At 34.3% G+C, this 14,027-nt stretch overlaps 1 protein-coding gene across 1 annotated transcript; it reads right to left on the bottom strand.

Moving 5' to 3' along the window:
* Window positions 1-7,937: 7,937 nt before the first annotated feature.
* On the bottom strand, window positions 7,938-9,480 carry LOC125215805 (vesicle-associated protein 4-1-like). Its single transcript, XM_048117360.2, has 7 exons — window positions 9,250-9,480; window positions 9,098-9,168; window positions 8,750-8,831; window positions 8,571-8,674; window positions 8,418-8,495; window positions 8,229-8,348; window positions 7,938-8,137 (listed from the first exon to the last, which is right to left on the bottom strand). The coding sequence occupies exons 1-7, from the start codon at window positions 9,413-9,415 to the stop codon at window positions 8,078-8,080; spliced, it is 681 nt and encodes a 226-aa protein (XP_047973317.1). The 5' UTR covers window positions 9,416-9,480; the 3' UTR covers window positions 7,938-8,077.
* Between the last annotated feature and the right edge of the window lie 4,547 nt (window positions 9,481-14,027).

Genomic DNA, 14,027 nt, shown 5'->3' on the forward strand with positions numbered 1-14,027 from the left:
TCAACTTAAATTTGAAAAGTTTAACTTTGAAAGTTTAAGTTGAGCTCAAGCCCTTTTCAATTTTTTCCTTTTCCCTCCCATTTCATGGTTTTTTTTTTATTTATGTTCCGACGACACTTGTAAATTATATCACATTGTTGTATTATTGTAATGTATTGACAATTGTATTATTGTAATGTATTGTTGTCCGTTACAAGTTACAATTCAAATTCAATAAAATTGATATGATTTTCACCTTATTCGTCTTATTTCAATTTAAATTATCCATTGCCTTGTTCCAATTTATTGTATAAATCCAAAATTCCAAATTATATAAGCAAAAAAAAAAAAAAAAAAAAAAACCGTTGGAACCGCCAAAACCGAACCGGAACCGTGAGAACCGTACGAAAACCGGCGGTTCGGAACCGGAACCGGAACCGCCGGTTTTGGAACCGGAACCGGAACCGTAAAAAAGCCTCACGGTTCGGTTCAGGTTCCACATTTCGCGAAACCGGAACCGGCAGTTCCGAACCAGAACCGCCGGTTTACGAACCATGGGCATCTATACGTGTATGGAGACATGACCATCCAAGTACTATTCTATCGAAGGATCTTCATCGTCTATGCTCAACACCACCCGCCGTCATCACTGCTCAACCTGCACATTTTTAAAACAAATGCAGGGCTGAGTACTTGGTGTACTCAGTGGACACGTGCGGAAATATATTTTACTGAAAAGTAACTGGTTTTGTCAAGCCACTACTGAGTGAGCTCGGGGTTTTATCTTGAAAGGCCCGAGGACACTAAAAGCATTTTCTAAGTAAAATCTTTGACTGTAGTCTATTTTCCTGGAACTAATGCCATATCTGAAACTGTGTGAACTGGGTATGTATGGGCTTACCCCACTTACAAATCGGAATTTCTTTAAACTGAAATGGTCTAGTAGGGACGTCGCCCTTGATAAACAAACAGATAGGCAAAGTTCAAAACAAAACTTGGCAAAACAAAACGTACTGAAAGCATTCGTACTGGGAACGTAAATAACTGAACTGCATTCATAGTGCAAAACATACTGGGAACATAAATAACTGAAAGTATATCATATAAGGCTCAGGTAATATCATATCACAATAGAAAGCTCGTAAAATACTTTTCGTAAAAACTGTAACTTTAACAAGAAAGCCCACATATTATCACAATAGAAAGCTCGCAAAATACTTTTCATAAAAACTACGAACTGGAAAGCCCACAATATACTTATTGTAAATACTATACATTAAAAAGAAAGCCCACAATAATACTCTCATAAAAATTTTATAGTAAACTGAAAGCCCACCTCATTCGCTTAAATTCCTTAACTTGAATTTCTCGCTCTGATCTTAACTCGCGGAGATAGTCCTTTGTGAATAACATAACATAGCAACATACTAATTAGAGACAAACTCTCATTAGAATGCATGCCTCCTATTAAATTCCTTTTATTCTTTCATTAGGAAAAATTCTAGAATCTCGCATATTAATTAGATCATTACAAATATCTGTCCACTTCTTTATTAAAGTCCTTAGCCCATACCTTTTAATTAAAGAGGCCCAGTAAAAATATAAATCGGGCCCAACTACTATACTGCTCACTGATACGCTCGGATTTTGCACTGTTTTAAGGTCATTATTTGGTCCGTTTTTAATGTCAAAGTCACTCTACACGTCCATTATTTGCATATTTTGTCTATTTTGATATTTTGACGTGTTTTGTGACAAATATGCATAATTGAGCCGAAAAAGGGAGCCAAAACGCCAAGTTTGGAAATTTGGAGTCAGACGGCGACCGGCGACTGCCGCGGATGCATGCGGCGACCGCCGGCGCCCGGCGGGCAGATCAATGCAGTGGTCCGCCTCGGAAAAATGTGCTTGGAAGAGAAGTCTCGTCCGGCGACCGCCGGAAGACGTGCGGCGATCTGCTGCTGAGGGAACAGACTCTCTGGACTCTAACGCGGCGGTCCACCGGAGAAAGGCGGCGAATTGGAGAAGCCCTAGATTTGCGCCCAGATTTACCATATTTTGGAGATCTTTTCCGTCTACAACAAGGAATGGCTTTCCCTCTAAAAATAAGACCTCAAGCTTCATCAAAAAGAGAAAACTTCTACTTGCAAACTACTTCATAGAGATCAAAGACCTAGAGTACTTCATTGGTGCAATGAGTTGGAGAAGGATTTCAAGAATATCAAGAACGACAAGGATTCAACCTACAGGTTTTATTTGCTTTAGTTTTATGTTCAAATTGTCTTCCCTTCAATCTATGTTTTTAGCTTATTCATTTATGTGTAACTAAACTCATAGGATTCTAGGGATGTGTTAGCAAAGACTTTGGTTATACAAATTCCTTTTTCTATTTAATATCCGTTTTGTTTTTACTTTATTTCTTCCCTAAGTAATTTTGATGCTGCATGATTGAGTGACACAATTGTGTACATATAACTTGCTTCATAACTGTGACAGAGTTCTAGCGAGTTAGATCCACTTAATAGACGCTACAGTTAGCTTCCCTTAAAACGGCACTGTTAATTGAGAGTGAGGACTTTTCAAGGGTCTTAGGAGCTTTTTGGAGTTACATGTTAGGATTGACAACCCTAATCTTGTAATCAACGTTTGTATCGCATGAGCATAAGCTAGATGACTCGTTCTATCAAAGTAAAAACTGTGCTAGGGTATTGTAGTTGGAATTTTGTATAACCATAACTGTGAACACACATCCCTGGGATTCCCTTATCTCTATCGTCTTTCTCCGTGTTTTATTCGCTTTTAGTTGGTCTATGCGTTCTATTGTTTTTAGTTTTCCAAAAGTTTTCAAAACCCACTTGTTTTCCAGATAGTATTTGAGTCTTAGTAGAGGATAGACACTTTTTGTGTTCGTCTTCCCCGTGTTCGATATCCGGTACTAACCTTTAGCTATACTATATATACTCTGTATACTTGTAGGTTTATTTAGTGCTAATAAAAAGTGCATCACTCACCTCCATCGTCTCTTCTCTAATTTTCTAACTCACAAAATTCCCCAAATTGGAAGATTAAATCCCTAAATCATCTCTCTCTTTCTCGGCTCCTCTCGGTGGCGCAGCAACACCGCCCTTCTCGCCGTCGCCGGTCACTACTCCGGTCGGTGCCTCCTCTGCACCGCCGGAGTTCGTTTCTTCTTCCTCCTTCTTCCATCTCCTTCCGGCATCTCCGATGACAGCCGCTACACCACGAGGCACGCGAGTTTCCTCCGTCCAGCGCCGGCGCCTTTCTGTGGTCACCGTCGCTGCTCGGTCCGCTTCTCAAACTAGTGCCACCGCCGGTTCGTCGCTGTCCCGCAGTGATCTCCGGGGCTCCGTCATCACTCGGCTTCCGCCGGACAGCCTTACGCACTAAGCTAAGTCATCTATCTCTTTCTTATCCTTTAAAGCTTGGTCTATTAAACCTTGAGTTCTTGGGCAGAGTCTGTTCTTGTTCCGTAGTTTTAGCGTTAGGCAGATTATAGATGTTCTTCAAAGAAATCGGCAGTAGATTGGCTAAAATCTTACGAGCATGTAAGGATTTCTTTGGTTTGGTGTCCATACATGATTAAAGAATTTAGAAATGTTAAGTTGTTACTGCTACTGAGTTTGGGTAAAAAGGCAGTAGCCTGTTGTTTCTCTTTCTCATTAAATGGTAAAGCTCCAAACTTTTCTTATCCCAAGCATGGCGTTTCAAACGAGGCAAATGTTGTGATGTTTTACTATTTCTTCCATTTATTTTAGCATGATATCTTAGGTGTGGTGCTTCTACATGATGAAAAGAAAGAGCTATTTGTTGGGGTTTGGTGCCCCTTGCACAATGGAAGACTTGTACAAAATATAAATCAGACACGGATTTATTTGACCGATTATGCGATTAATCAATTCACATGTTAAACAGATAATTGCATGATAGAATGCAAATAATTCATGCTCATAGAAAGTAAATCCTAAACATGATTTCTACAGTTTAGAGCTACAGATTTAATTCTCCAAAGAATCGTCGATTGCTCGCGCCTTCTCCACGTGATGATCGTCGATTTCTCGCGCCTTACTTTTATGCATTGTCTCCCTTGAAGCTAGGGTATAATACATGTACATAGGCTCATCAAAACAACCTATAACACTGTGCTTCATGTATTCTTTCTTAAAATGTCCATAGATTTAGAATTCTTTAGAGCTTTCAAGTTTGGAAACATTCTTAAGAGTTAAGATCCTTTCTTCGTAGAGTTTAAACATCTAAAAACATTTTAATTTTGTATTAAAAATATTTCTATAAAACATTTACTTACTAATTTAGACATAGACATACCTTCCTAACAGATTTTTCATTAAAACGTTTTTCGTCATACATTTGGGTAGATACGGGACAGGTTTCTTCATCGGGCCACTTGGGTAGATACGGGACATGTTTCTTCATCGGGCCACAATCAATGAATGTAGAACTCTGGCTTGAGTTTATGAAGGGCACAACACCTTTTATCGTATATGGCCAACAAAGAGCAAGTTTAACAATAACATGACACATATATAGTGCTGGGGTTTGGTGCTCCTTCACAATGGAAGTCGTGCATAGTTAATAAATAAATCATAATATGAATCTATTTGACTGAGGATGGAACAATCAATCAAATTTTTAGACAATCAATTGTATACAAGAATAATGCACATTAATTCATGCTTAAGAAAATTTAATCCCTAAATCATGAGTTTTTCCTATGGTTTTTAGTTACATACTCCCTCCGTTCCATAGTAATAGAGTCATTTTACCATTTTGGTACGTTCCATAGTAATAAAGTCATTTCCCTTTTTAGTAAAAGTCAACACATTTTTCCACACCTACTTTACTCTCTCTTACTTTTTTCTCTTTTCATCTCTTTACCTTTTTCATTTTCCACTTTATTCTCCCTTTACTTACTCACCTAATACAATTTTTCTTAATCTCCGTGCCGAAAAGTTTCGCTTCCATTACTATGGAACGGAGGGAGTACTATATTATCAAAAGAATCGTAGATTGCTTGCGTCTTCTCCACGTGATGTTCTTCGTACTCGACCATGAACCTTTGGGTGGAAAAAACTAGTCAAAATTGAAAAGGACTTGATTGGGAAGACGACATGACTTCAGATCTGTGAACAACTAAAATTTAAGTCCACCGGTGAAAGTGGTCACGAAAATTGTGACTGAATTAGGTTAAAATCTTTTTTCTAATCTCCTTTTTTTTGGGTTTCGAAATTGCATGAAATAGTCTTTGAAACGACGTCGTTTGGGTTAAAACCAATCATTGCCACATATATGTCTCAACTTTCCATATAAGATGTGTCTATGCCGGAAAATTTATATACATGTTCGACTGGGGATATTGGCACAATTTCAAAAATTTGTGATTTTTAAGACAACTTTTAAAGTTCATAGGAAACATCAAAATTTACCAAAAATTTATGATTCTTAAGACCAAATCCCTTTTAACATTATTCTTGCACTAACAAGTTGAAATTCAGTTATACCCGTCATGGACTGCTCGAACGAATCGTGGCCGAATTTCATTCACCTCCTTCGCGTTTATGATCTTTTCATTGCCAACATTTATCTTTACTTTGTTCAACATCAATTTAACACACTATTTTGATGGAGTACTTCATTAATGATGGACACTAGTTTGTATATATATTTTTTAAAGTTTGTATCTTTTTTCTCATTCTACACAAAAAAATGTGTTTTTATATGTGGAAAATGATCAACACAAAAATTGATCTTAATACAAAAAATTAAAACCAAATTCTGACCATGAGATTTGACAATATAATAGTCAATAATTAAATAAAAACACAGAGGGTCATTATAAAGCAGTTTTAGGTCATATTATAAAATTCGGGTTTGAGGTCATGTTAAGATCATTTTATGTCATCCTTACTATATTGATGTAAAAATAAGCTTACGATAACCTAAAAATGACCTTCGTGTGCTTGATTCTGCATTTTTGTATTAAGAATGAGTTTTACATAGATCAAAACCCTATGCTAAAGTTAAAAGGAGTAGATGTGAAAAATGTAATTATAACATTATAAAGAGAGAATTGAGTTGATTATTTCCAAATAAATACCTGTGGATTGATTTATTGGATTTGCAAAGGGTGTGTATAGCTTGTTTCTCCTAGGCGGGGGCGGGGCACTCGTAGCTTCTTTCGGCCTTGCTATTAAAAAGACACAAACAAATAGTAATAATTCACTGTTCAATGAAGAAAAAGGCAAGTAATTGACGGTTTGAATATATAATATTTTTAAAATTAAAATTGTAATTTAATATTGCAATTGGTAGATCGAACGGAGTTGCATAGAGGAAGGCTAAACGTCTAGTGGCGGGCAGCCATGCTTTCTGTCGAAAAAGAAGCGGTTTCACCCTTCTCATTTTAATTTTACTACTACTATTATTTGATGTGGGGCTTATTTATTTTTAGGACGATAAATAGTAATTGAATAAAAAGGATTAAATATATGAGTATAAATTTATAAATAATAGATAAATGAATATTGTTGATTGAATTATAGTTATGGATGAAGATAGCCCAAATATGTAATTTAAATTAGTTATATGGGAGGTATTAAAATGACAAAACTCTTTACTATGACATCATACCACCATTTTAGGTTATTGGATCTGAAAATCGTATGTTTGTCAAGTTGCCATGTGGCAGCAAATTTTAATTTTGCTGAATCAATTAAAAACACGGAGGGGTAAAATAGGAAATCTTTAATTTTTATATTACCATATTGCAGTGTTATTCATTGACTATTGCGGTCTTACCACAATAATATTGCAGTTTACCACGCCAGCAATATCTAATACATTAGACTGCAATCCGTGTTCTGTTCACGAAATTTAGTCCTAGACGTCCATAAATGAGATCTAACGGACATATTGGTGGTATGGTGTTATCTATCTATGGTGGCACATAGTGCTCCCCTATCACGTTGTATATAATCATTTGGCATATAGTATCATATTTTGTCGTAAATTAAATTTATTAATTTTGTATAATTAGTTATGGTTATTTTAAGGTTTGGTGTGATAATGAAAATATTATTCTTATATAGATGTTATAATTATTATTTTAAATCATCATTATTTCAAAAAAATTGAAACTCCTTCCATCCCATATACCATATATTTATTTTCGTCCGTCTTATAGAAATAATCCATATTCATTTATGATAAATTATACAATTTCAATTATTTTTTTCTTCTTCTTGTCTCTTATTTACCAACACATATTAAATCATATGCTAATTCTGAATGACTCATTTCCATGGAATGGAGGAATAATTACTTAAAAAGTTTATTGAATTGAACTAATTTTAAATTATAGTAGTAAACTAAATTTCAGCCCCCAAAAATTGGACAAATGACAAATTGACATTATATCTTGCCCGCTGAATTTTAGATTTGACGGATGACAAATGACAAATGACAAATGACAGTAGCATTCTTATAGGATCTTCAGTTCTGTTCATTAAAGTTTGGGTTTATGAAACTTTTACTCACAATCTTTTTATTCCGTTCCCTCTATTTTAAGTTTGTGATTATATCTGTAAGAAAAATTTGTAAAATTTACATTTTTAAGTTAATTGTTCTAATTGATATATAATCCTCTTAAAAAATATGTTTCATTTTGCAAAGAACATTATCTTTTTGACAGAATCGATAGGACAGGCTTTAGAACTCCCCACCCCCTAATTTGCATTGTTGACATCTACATTTTAAGGTTTCATTATCTGAATTTTGCAGTGTCATGTTGCATGGAAGCTAGATCGGGGTTTGCAAGTAAAAATTGTATTTTGATTGACATAATTTGAAAGTTATAAATTTTAATAAAAAATTTAACAAACAATTTTCCTCCCAAATATATATGCGTGATAACAAATAGAGAATACGAAGAAAAACTATTTATTACTACATATATTTGATTTCAATTTAACCGTACACTACAGAAGCAGTAATAACTAATAACTTTCCCAGTCGTGGACCATCCAAAGAAGTTCGATCAGAAATCAAATGAAAACAACCAAAATCACGCTGAATCTACTGCCTGAACCCGCTGCCTAGCGAGATATTTTTCCCTTCGTTCTCTCTGTGAGATCAAAATCAATATCAACATCAACATCAACATCAACATATGATTTGGATGTGTTTTTTATGAAAGTTAAAAAGGAAAAACTCACCCATTCTTCTATAACATGACCTTCGCCTATCATCTTCGGACCTGCATTTGCTCGGGGCTTTTTGCGGGTTTCTATTGCAGCATCGGCCTCAGCCAGTTGGCGCTCCAGCTTTTCCAGTGCCTAAAATCACACAGTGTCATCATGGTCTAACTGTGAAAGAAGGTGATCGATCGTTGATTAAAAACTTACCGGATTAGGGCGCTCTGGATCTAGGTAAACAACCTGCAGCACGCGCTCAACCACCACTTCATCCCTTTGCTCATCAAACTGCATCAAAATCTCAAACTGCTCATAAAAATATCTAAGATTCGATATCCGATATTAGTAGTTCACAACACTTACCAGTTCAGGCGCATAATCAGTTCCTTGTTTCACCTTAAGACTGATAATTTTGAACTTAGCCTTGCGCTTCTCATTGTTTTGAGGAAGCTCCATAAACTTGAATACTGTCAATAAATATATCAATTAAAATCATGATTTTGTTTCTTTTATTTTCAATTAAAATAAATGACCATAGTTACCAGTAGCTATTAGGCTTTGTCCAGGAGCAAGGATACCTCCAGGTGGTCGCATATAACTACTCTTCGGTGCAGTAGTTTGAAACTATTGACACAAAAAAACAAACTTTTATTTCACTATTGCCACACATAGATATTGAATTTACAGGCCAAAGGCAAATAAATGTGAATGAACGATGTGCAAAATGATCCTAAAACGAATTAGTGATAGGAGGAGTGGTCTAATCGACTTATACAGTAGTGTCAGTTCGATGTACGATATATTTATATTTATTTTTATTTCACTTCCCAACATAAAGGTCAATAATTTCAAATAAAATAGGTGAGTATCGAAGTAAGTTCACATCAGACCTTGAAGGCAACGTGAGAGTTGCTGGAATTCTTGATCCGCACAGCGCTTCGGCCCTGCTTTCCCGGCTCATCTTAAAAACGCAATCACAGCGTAATCAGTAAAATTAAAATCAAAATTTAGTTACGAATAATCGAGAAATGAAGCAACTAACATGGGAAGTAGAGTTTGTTGGAAGGATCGAGACTGAGCTTCCGCCGTCCAGGGAAGAGCAATTTCGCAATGAACGAGCGGCTAACGACGCCGTTTTGGTGTGACTGACTTTGCCACAACCGGAAAATCCCCCACTTCTTGTGGCGGTGATCGTCAACTATTGCCATTTCCGACGAAACAATTCGAGCAATTCACTCACTTATCAAGTTGTGTGTGTGTTTTTTTTTTGAAGAAAAGTCAATCGTTTATATACGCGTGTGCCAGTTTGTTAAATTTTCCTTTTTTTGATAATAAAAAGAATCATTCATTACGAATAGGTCAGTTGCATTCAATGTCATTTTCATTTACATGCCATTATCCTTGATGTCGGTGAAATTATCCTATTGTTTGAGATAGGATCTTAACTTTCTATCAACAATATTGTTTTTATATTTCATAATTATATTATTTACGTTATTTCGCGATGTTAACTTTGGTCAAACGCGTCACGACAAGTTATATAGAAGTTGAATCGTTGCTTGTGGATGTTAACTTTGGCGAAACGTGTCACGACAAGTTATATTGAAGTTGGACCGTTATTTATGGATGTTAACTTTGGCGAAACGTGTCACGACAACTTTATGGTGATCGAAGTTGTGTTTAATTTGTAACAAATTAAAACGATTCCTTAAGAATGCTAATAAATATAACATTTATCTATAACGTTGAAATATGGTGTTCCAACTCAAGATTTTCAAATGGAAATAGAGTCGATTTTGTCTTATTGTTTGTGTCGTTTTCTCGAAAATGTCCGCCGTTTAGATAATTACTATTTAATACCCATCGTTTCATTTTGTAGAATAAAATATTCTAAAAAAAAAATTGGCTATTAAAATATCGACGTGGACACTGAAATTAAATGCCGATCAGGTAATTGACGTGTAATTTTGAGTAATTAACATGTTATTTCGCCTTTCACATCAACATTTCGATTGCATAACAAAAATTTGCAAGACATTTAATTCCAAAAAGTGATACAATAGGTATGAAACGATAACTACCTAAATAGTGAAAAATGAAAATTTTAAGAAAACGATTCAACAATAGAACAAAATCTACCCTTTCCCTTTTCAATACCAAATTTAAAATACTACTAATACACAATGAGATTATGACTATATTTTAAAAAGTTTTGAGTTCCCTTCATGCATTAATTACAAATAACTCAGAGTTTCATTCATTAATGTCAATTAACTCTTTTTCAAAGATATGTCATGCATTTTTACTTTCTTATACTTTTGGAATTAATTCCATATAATACATTGCGTCAGGATATCATTCTACAGCTAAGAATAGAACTTTGGACGGTGTTTATGAGATTTGTCGCTTTGCGCATTAAATCGTGTGCAAAAATGTATATGTATATTGTTTGTTGAAATAACCTTTTATGGGAATTTGTTGAATTTATAGTTGGGATTTAAGAAATTATAATCGAATATTGCAGTTCACATTTAGATGGACACATGATTAAAAAAGAAAAAAAAAAAAAAAATTTGCAACACGTATCTTTACGTAAAATAGATCCAAAGGAAATAAAAATTAGAAATGAAGTAAATTTATGTAGTTATTTATTAAATATAATTAGTAGGGATGTCAATCTAGCCCGAAGCCCACGGGTCGACCCGAATTATCCAGTAAAATCATAGGGTTAGGGCCGAAAAATCGCAACCCATATTCAGAAGCGGGCTACACGGGCTAACCCGTTTATCAACGGGTTATGCGGGCTGGCCCGAGTGGGTTGCGGGTTAGCCCACGGGTTGAACATTTAATATAAAAATATAATTAAAATTTTGGATTATATACTTATATGAAGTATATTTGGTAATATCAATATTAAATACTAGTGCAACATTGATATGAAGAATATATGGTAATTAGTCTTCTCTCTCAAATTAAAAGTTAGGGTTATATGGAATGCATGATTTCTAGTTAATTGTAGTCAGATTAATGCGTGCTATTAATTAACGATATATTTATCTATTTTGTTTCAAATTTCAATTGCTATTATTTTCTTTCTCTTGATTACTTTGATAATACTTTACTATTTGCAACAGTCTGCTTTTTAATAATTTAGAATATTGGATTGGATAGAAAGTAACATATAAGATTACTATTGACCCGAATAGCCCGTGGGTTAGCTCGAAACCCGAAGATTTAGGGTTAAGGCCGAAAATTTATAGCCCGAAAAACCCGCATCTAAATAGCCCGACAACCCAAGTGGATTGGCCCAAACCCGAGCAGGTTAGCCCAATTGACATCCCTAATAATTAGGGTAGTGATTTAAAAACATACATGCCATAATACCCGATTGTTTTTTTGTCATAAGTATAATTTATATCTTGACTAATATATCTCGACTAATATACCCCTATGTTTTTTGTAATTAATATGGCAAATGAAAGTGGTGCTTAATTAATGTAACTATATACTTTTTCATTTTTGATATATTCTACTCCATCCATCCGTTTTACAGTAGTAGAGTCATTTCATTTTCTGCATTCAGTTTTGGAAAAATTATAATAAATAATTAAAGTGAAGAAAGAATAAAGTAAAAGAAAGAATAATGTTGAGAAGAGTCTTATCTACAATATTCTCTCTCTTACTTTATTTTTTCCACTTTAACTATGTATAATTATTTTTTCAAAACGAGTGCGGAAAATGAAATGACTCTACTAGTATGGAACGGAGGGAGTACAAGTTTGTCAATTTTTCTCCTTATTTAAAATAGTAAGAATTAAAATATTCACACTTAAAAAATTAAATCAAAGTTATGAAATTATTATAATTAAAAATGTGAACTCAATTACTCCCTTCGTCCCGCTTTAGCAGTCTCATTGACTTTTCTGTCATCTTTTTGTAAAAATAATAAAAAATAGTTAAAGTGGAGAAATGGTAAAATAAGAGAGACAATAATGTAGATAAGACTCTTCTCCATATTATTCTCTCTCTTAATTTACCATTTCTCCTCTTTAACTATTTTTTATCATTTCTACAAAAAGAGGGCAGAAAAGTTAATGAGACTGCTAAAGCGGGACGGAGGGAGTATTATCAATAGAATAATATTATATATCAAATTTTAATTTATTGCATGGTAAATTAACTATGAAGCTTTAAAACATTTAATAAATGAGTTAAAAATATGTATGGTAATTTTTTGATAGAGGTTCGTAGTAACGTTCCAAAATTAAGAATTTAATATTGAAAAATAAAAAGTTACTGTAATAATTAAATTATAAATTTCTTAAACTTGAAACCGTAAATTTAATTAGTATTAATAAATCATAGATTAACTTGTAATCAAACTAAAACCGAATGATCATCGGTAAATTGATAACTAAACTTTAATATAAGTTAATCGATGCCCAGTTCAAATATTAACCAAATGCTAAAAAAAAGGGTAAATTTTTGTTTATAAAACCTATTTTGCCGTTGGTAGCACTATTTACGTACGGAAATTATCAATCGGTAATAAATTGCATGTTCCTAGTAATATTTATCGTCACAAAATAGTCCGTCAATGATATCTCCGACGGAAATCCATCGTCGGTGATTTTAAGACGACAAGCGTTGGTACTTACCGATGTACTTATCCCGCTCTAATTCCGTAGGTAATCCTTTGGAATTTTTACAAATTAATTTCATAATTTACAATCTGAATCACCTATTTTCATTTATACAATCATTTATTTTTTGTTATAACATCAAATCAATAACAATAGTCAAGATAATGGAAATTTAATAAATAAGTTAAAAGCAACCAAAGTAAGGAGCAAGAAAACACAAAGCAGCGAATTTGAATTTAGTTTGTACTCCCTCCGTCCCGCTTAAGATGACACGTTTTCCTTTTTAGTTTGTCCCAACTAAGATGACACATTTTCTTTTTTGGTAACTTTCTCTCTCCAATTAATACACTCAAACCACTTTTTCTCACTTCGATTAAAATATCCATCTATCTTCATCTCTTTACTTTAATACCTACACCCACATTTTCTCTCTCCAATTAAACACTTTAACCAATAACTCCTAAAACCCCGTGCCGGCTAAGCAATGTGTCATCTTAGTCGGGACAGAGGGAATAATAAGTATCAAGTTTGTGACAAATCATCATCGATGTGACGTGATTGGTGGGACTGTTGGGACATCATGAACTAGTTCATCTTCTCTTCCGTCGCCACATGATTAATTTCCATTTACTCTTTTGCACATTTAAATCTTTCCACAATTTCTTCCCTAATTCTTCCTTTATTTCCTACAATATTTCCCCCTTAATTCCCCCATTAATTCCTCCCTGTTTGATATTTCCTCGAGCAATTCATCTCTCAAGGAAGGATCCAAGCTGGTTGAGGTAGTTGCTTGTGCATACTGTGTTGAGGTGTTGACCAGGAGGCTAGGTTCCCATCCCGAACATCCTCTTCTTCTTGTCGAGCTTTCCTCCAAAAACATAATTGATGAAAATGTTACTCAAATTGGGATTTTCACCATTTGTTGCTGAAATCGCTTGCACCATCGCCATAATAAGAAAAATTATACTCCCTCCGTTCCAAGGTAGTTGGGGTATTTCTTTTGGTATTGGATTTAAGAAATTGCTGTATAAAAGATTAATTAAAGTGTAGAGAGTAAAGTAAGAAAAAGAATAAGTAAAACATATATAGAGAGAGTAAAGTATGAGGAAGATAAAGTGTTTGCCATAAAAGAAAATGACTCAACTACCTTGAGACAACCCACAAAGGAATATGACTC

This window comes from Salvia hispanica, chromosome 3 (assembly GCF_029641045.1).
Source record: "Salvia hispanica isolate PSC_SH4W2 chromosome 3, Shi_PSC_v1, whole genome shotgun sequence".
Classification (NCBI taxonomy): Eukaryota; Viridiplantae; Streptophyta; class Magnoliopsida; order Lamiales; family Lamiaceae; genus Salvia; species Salvia hispanica.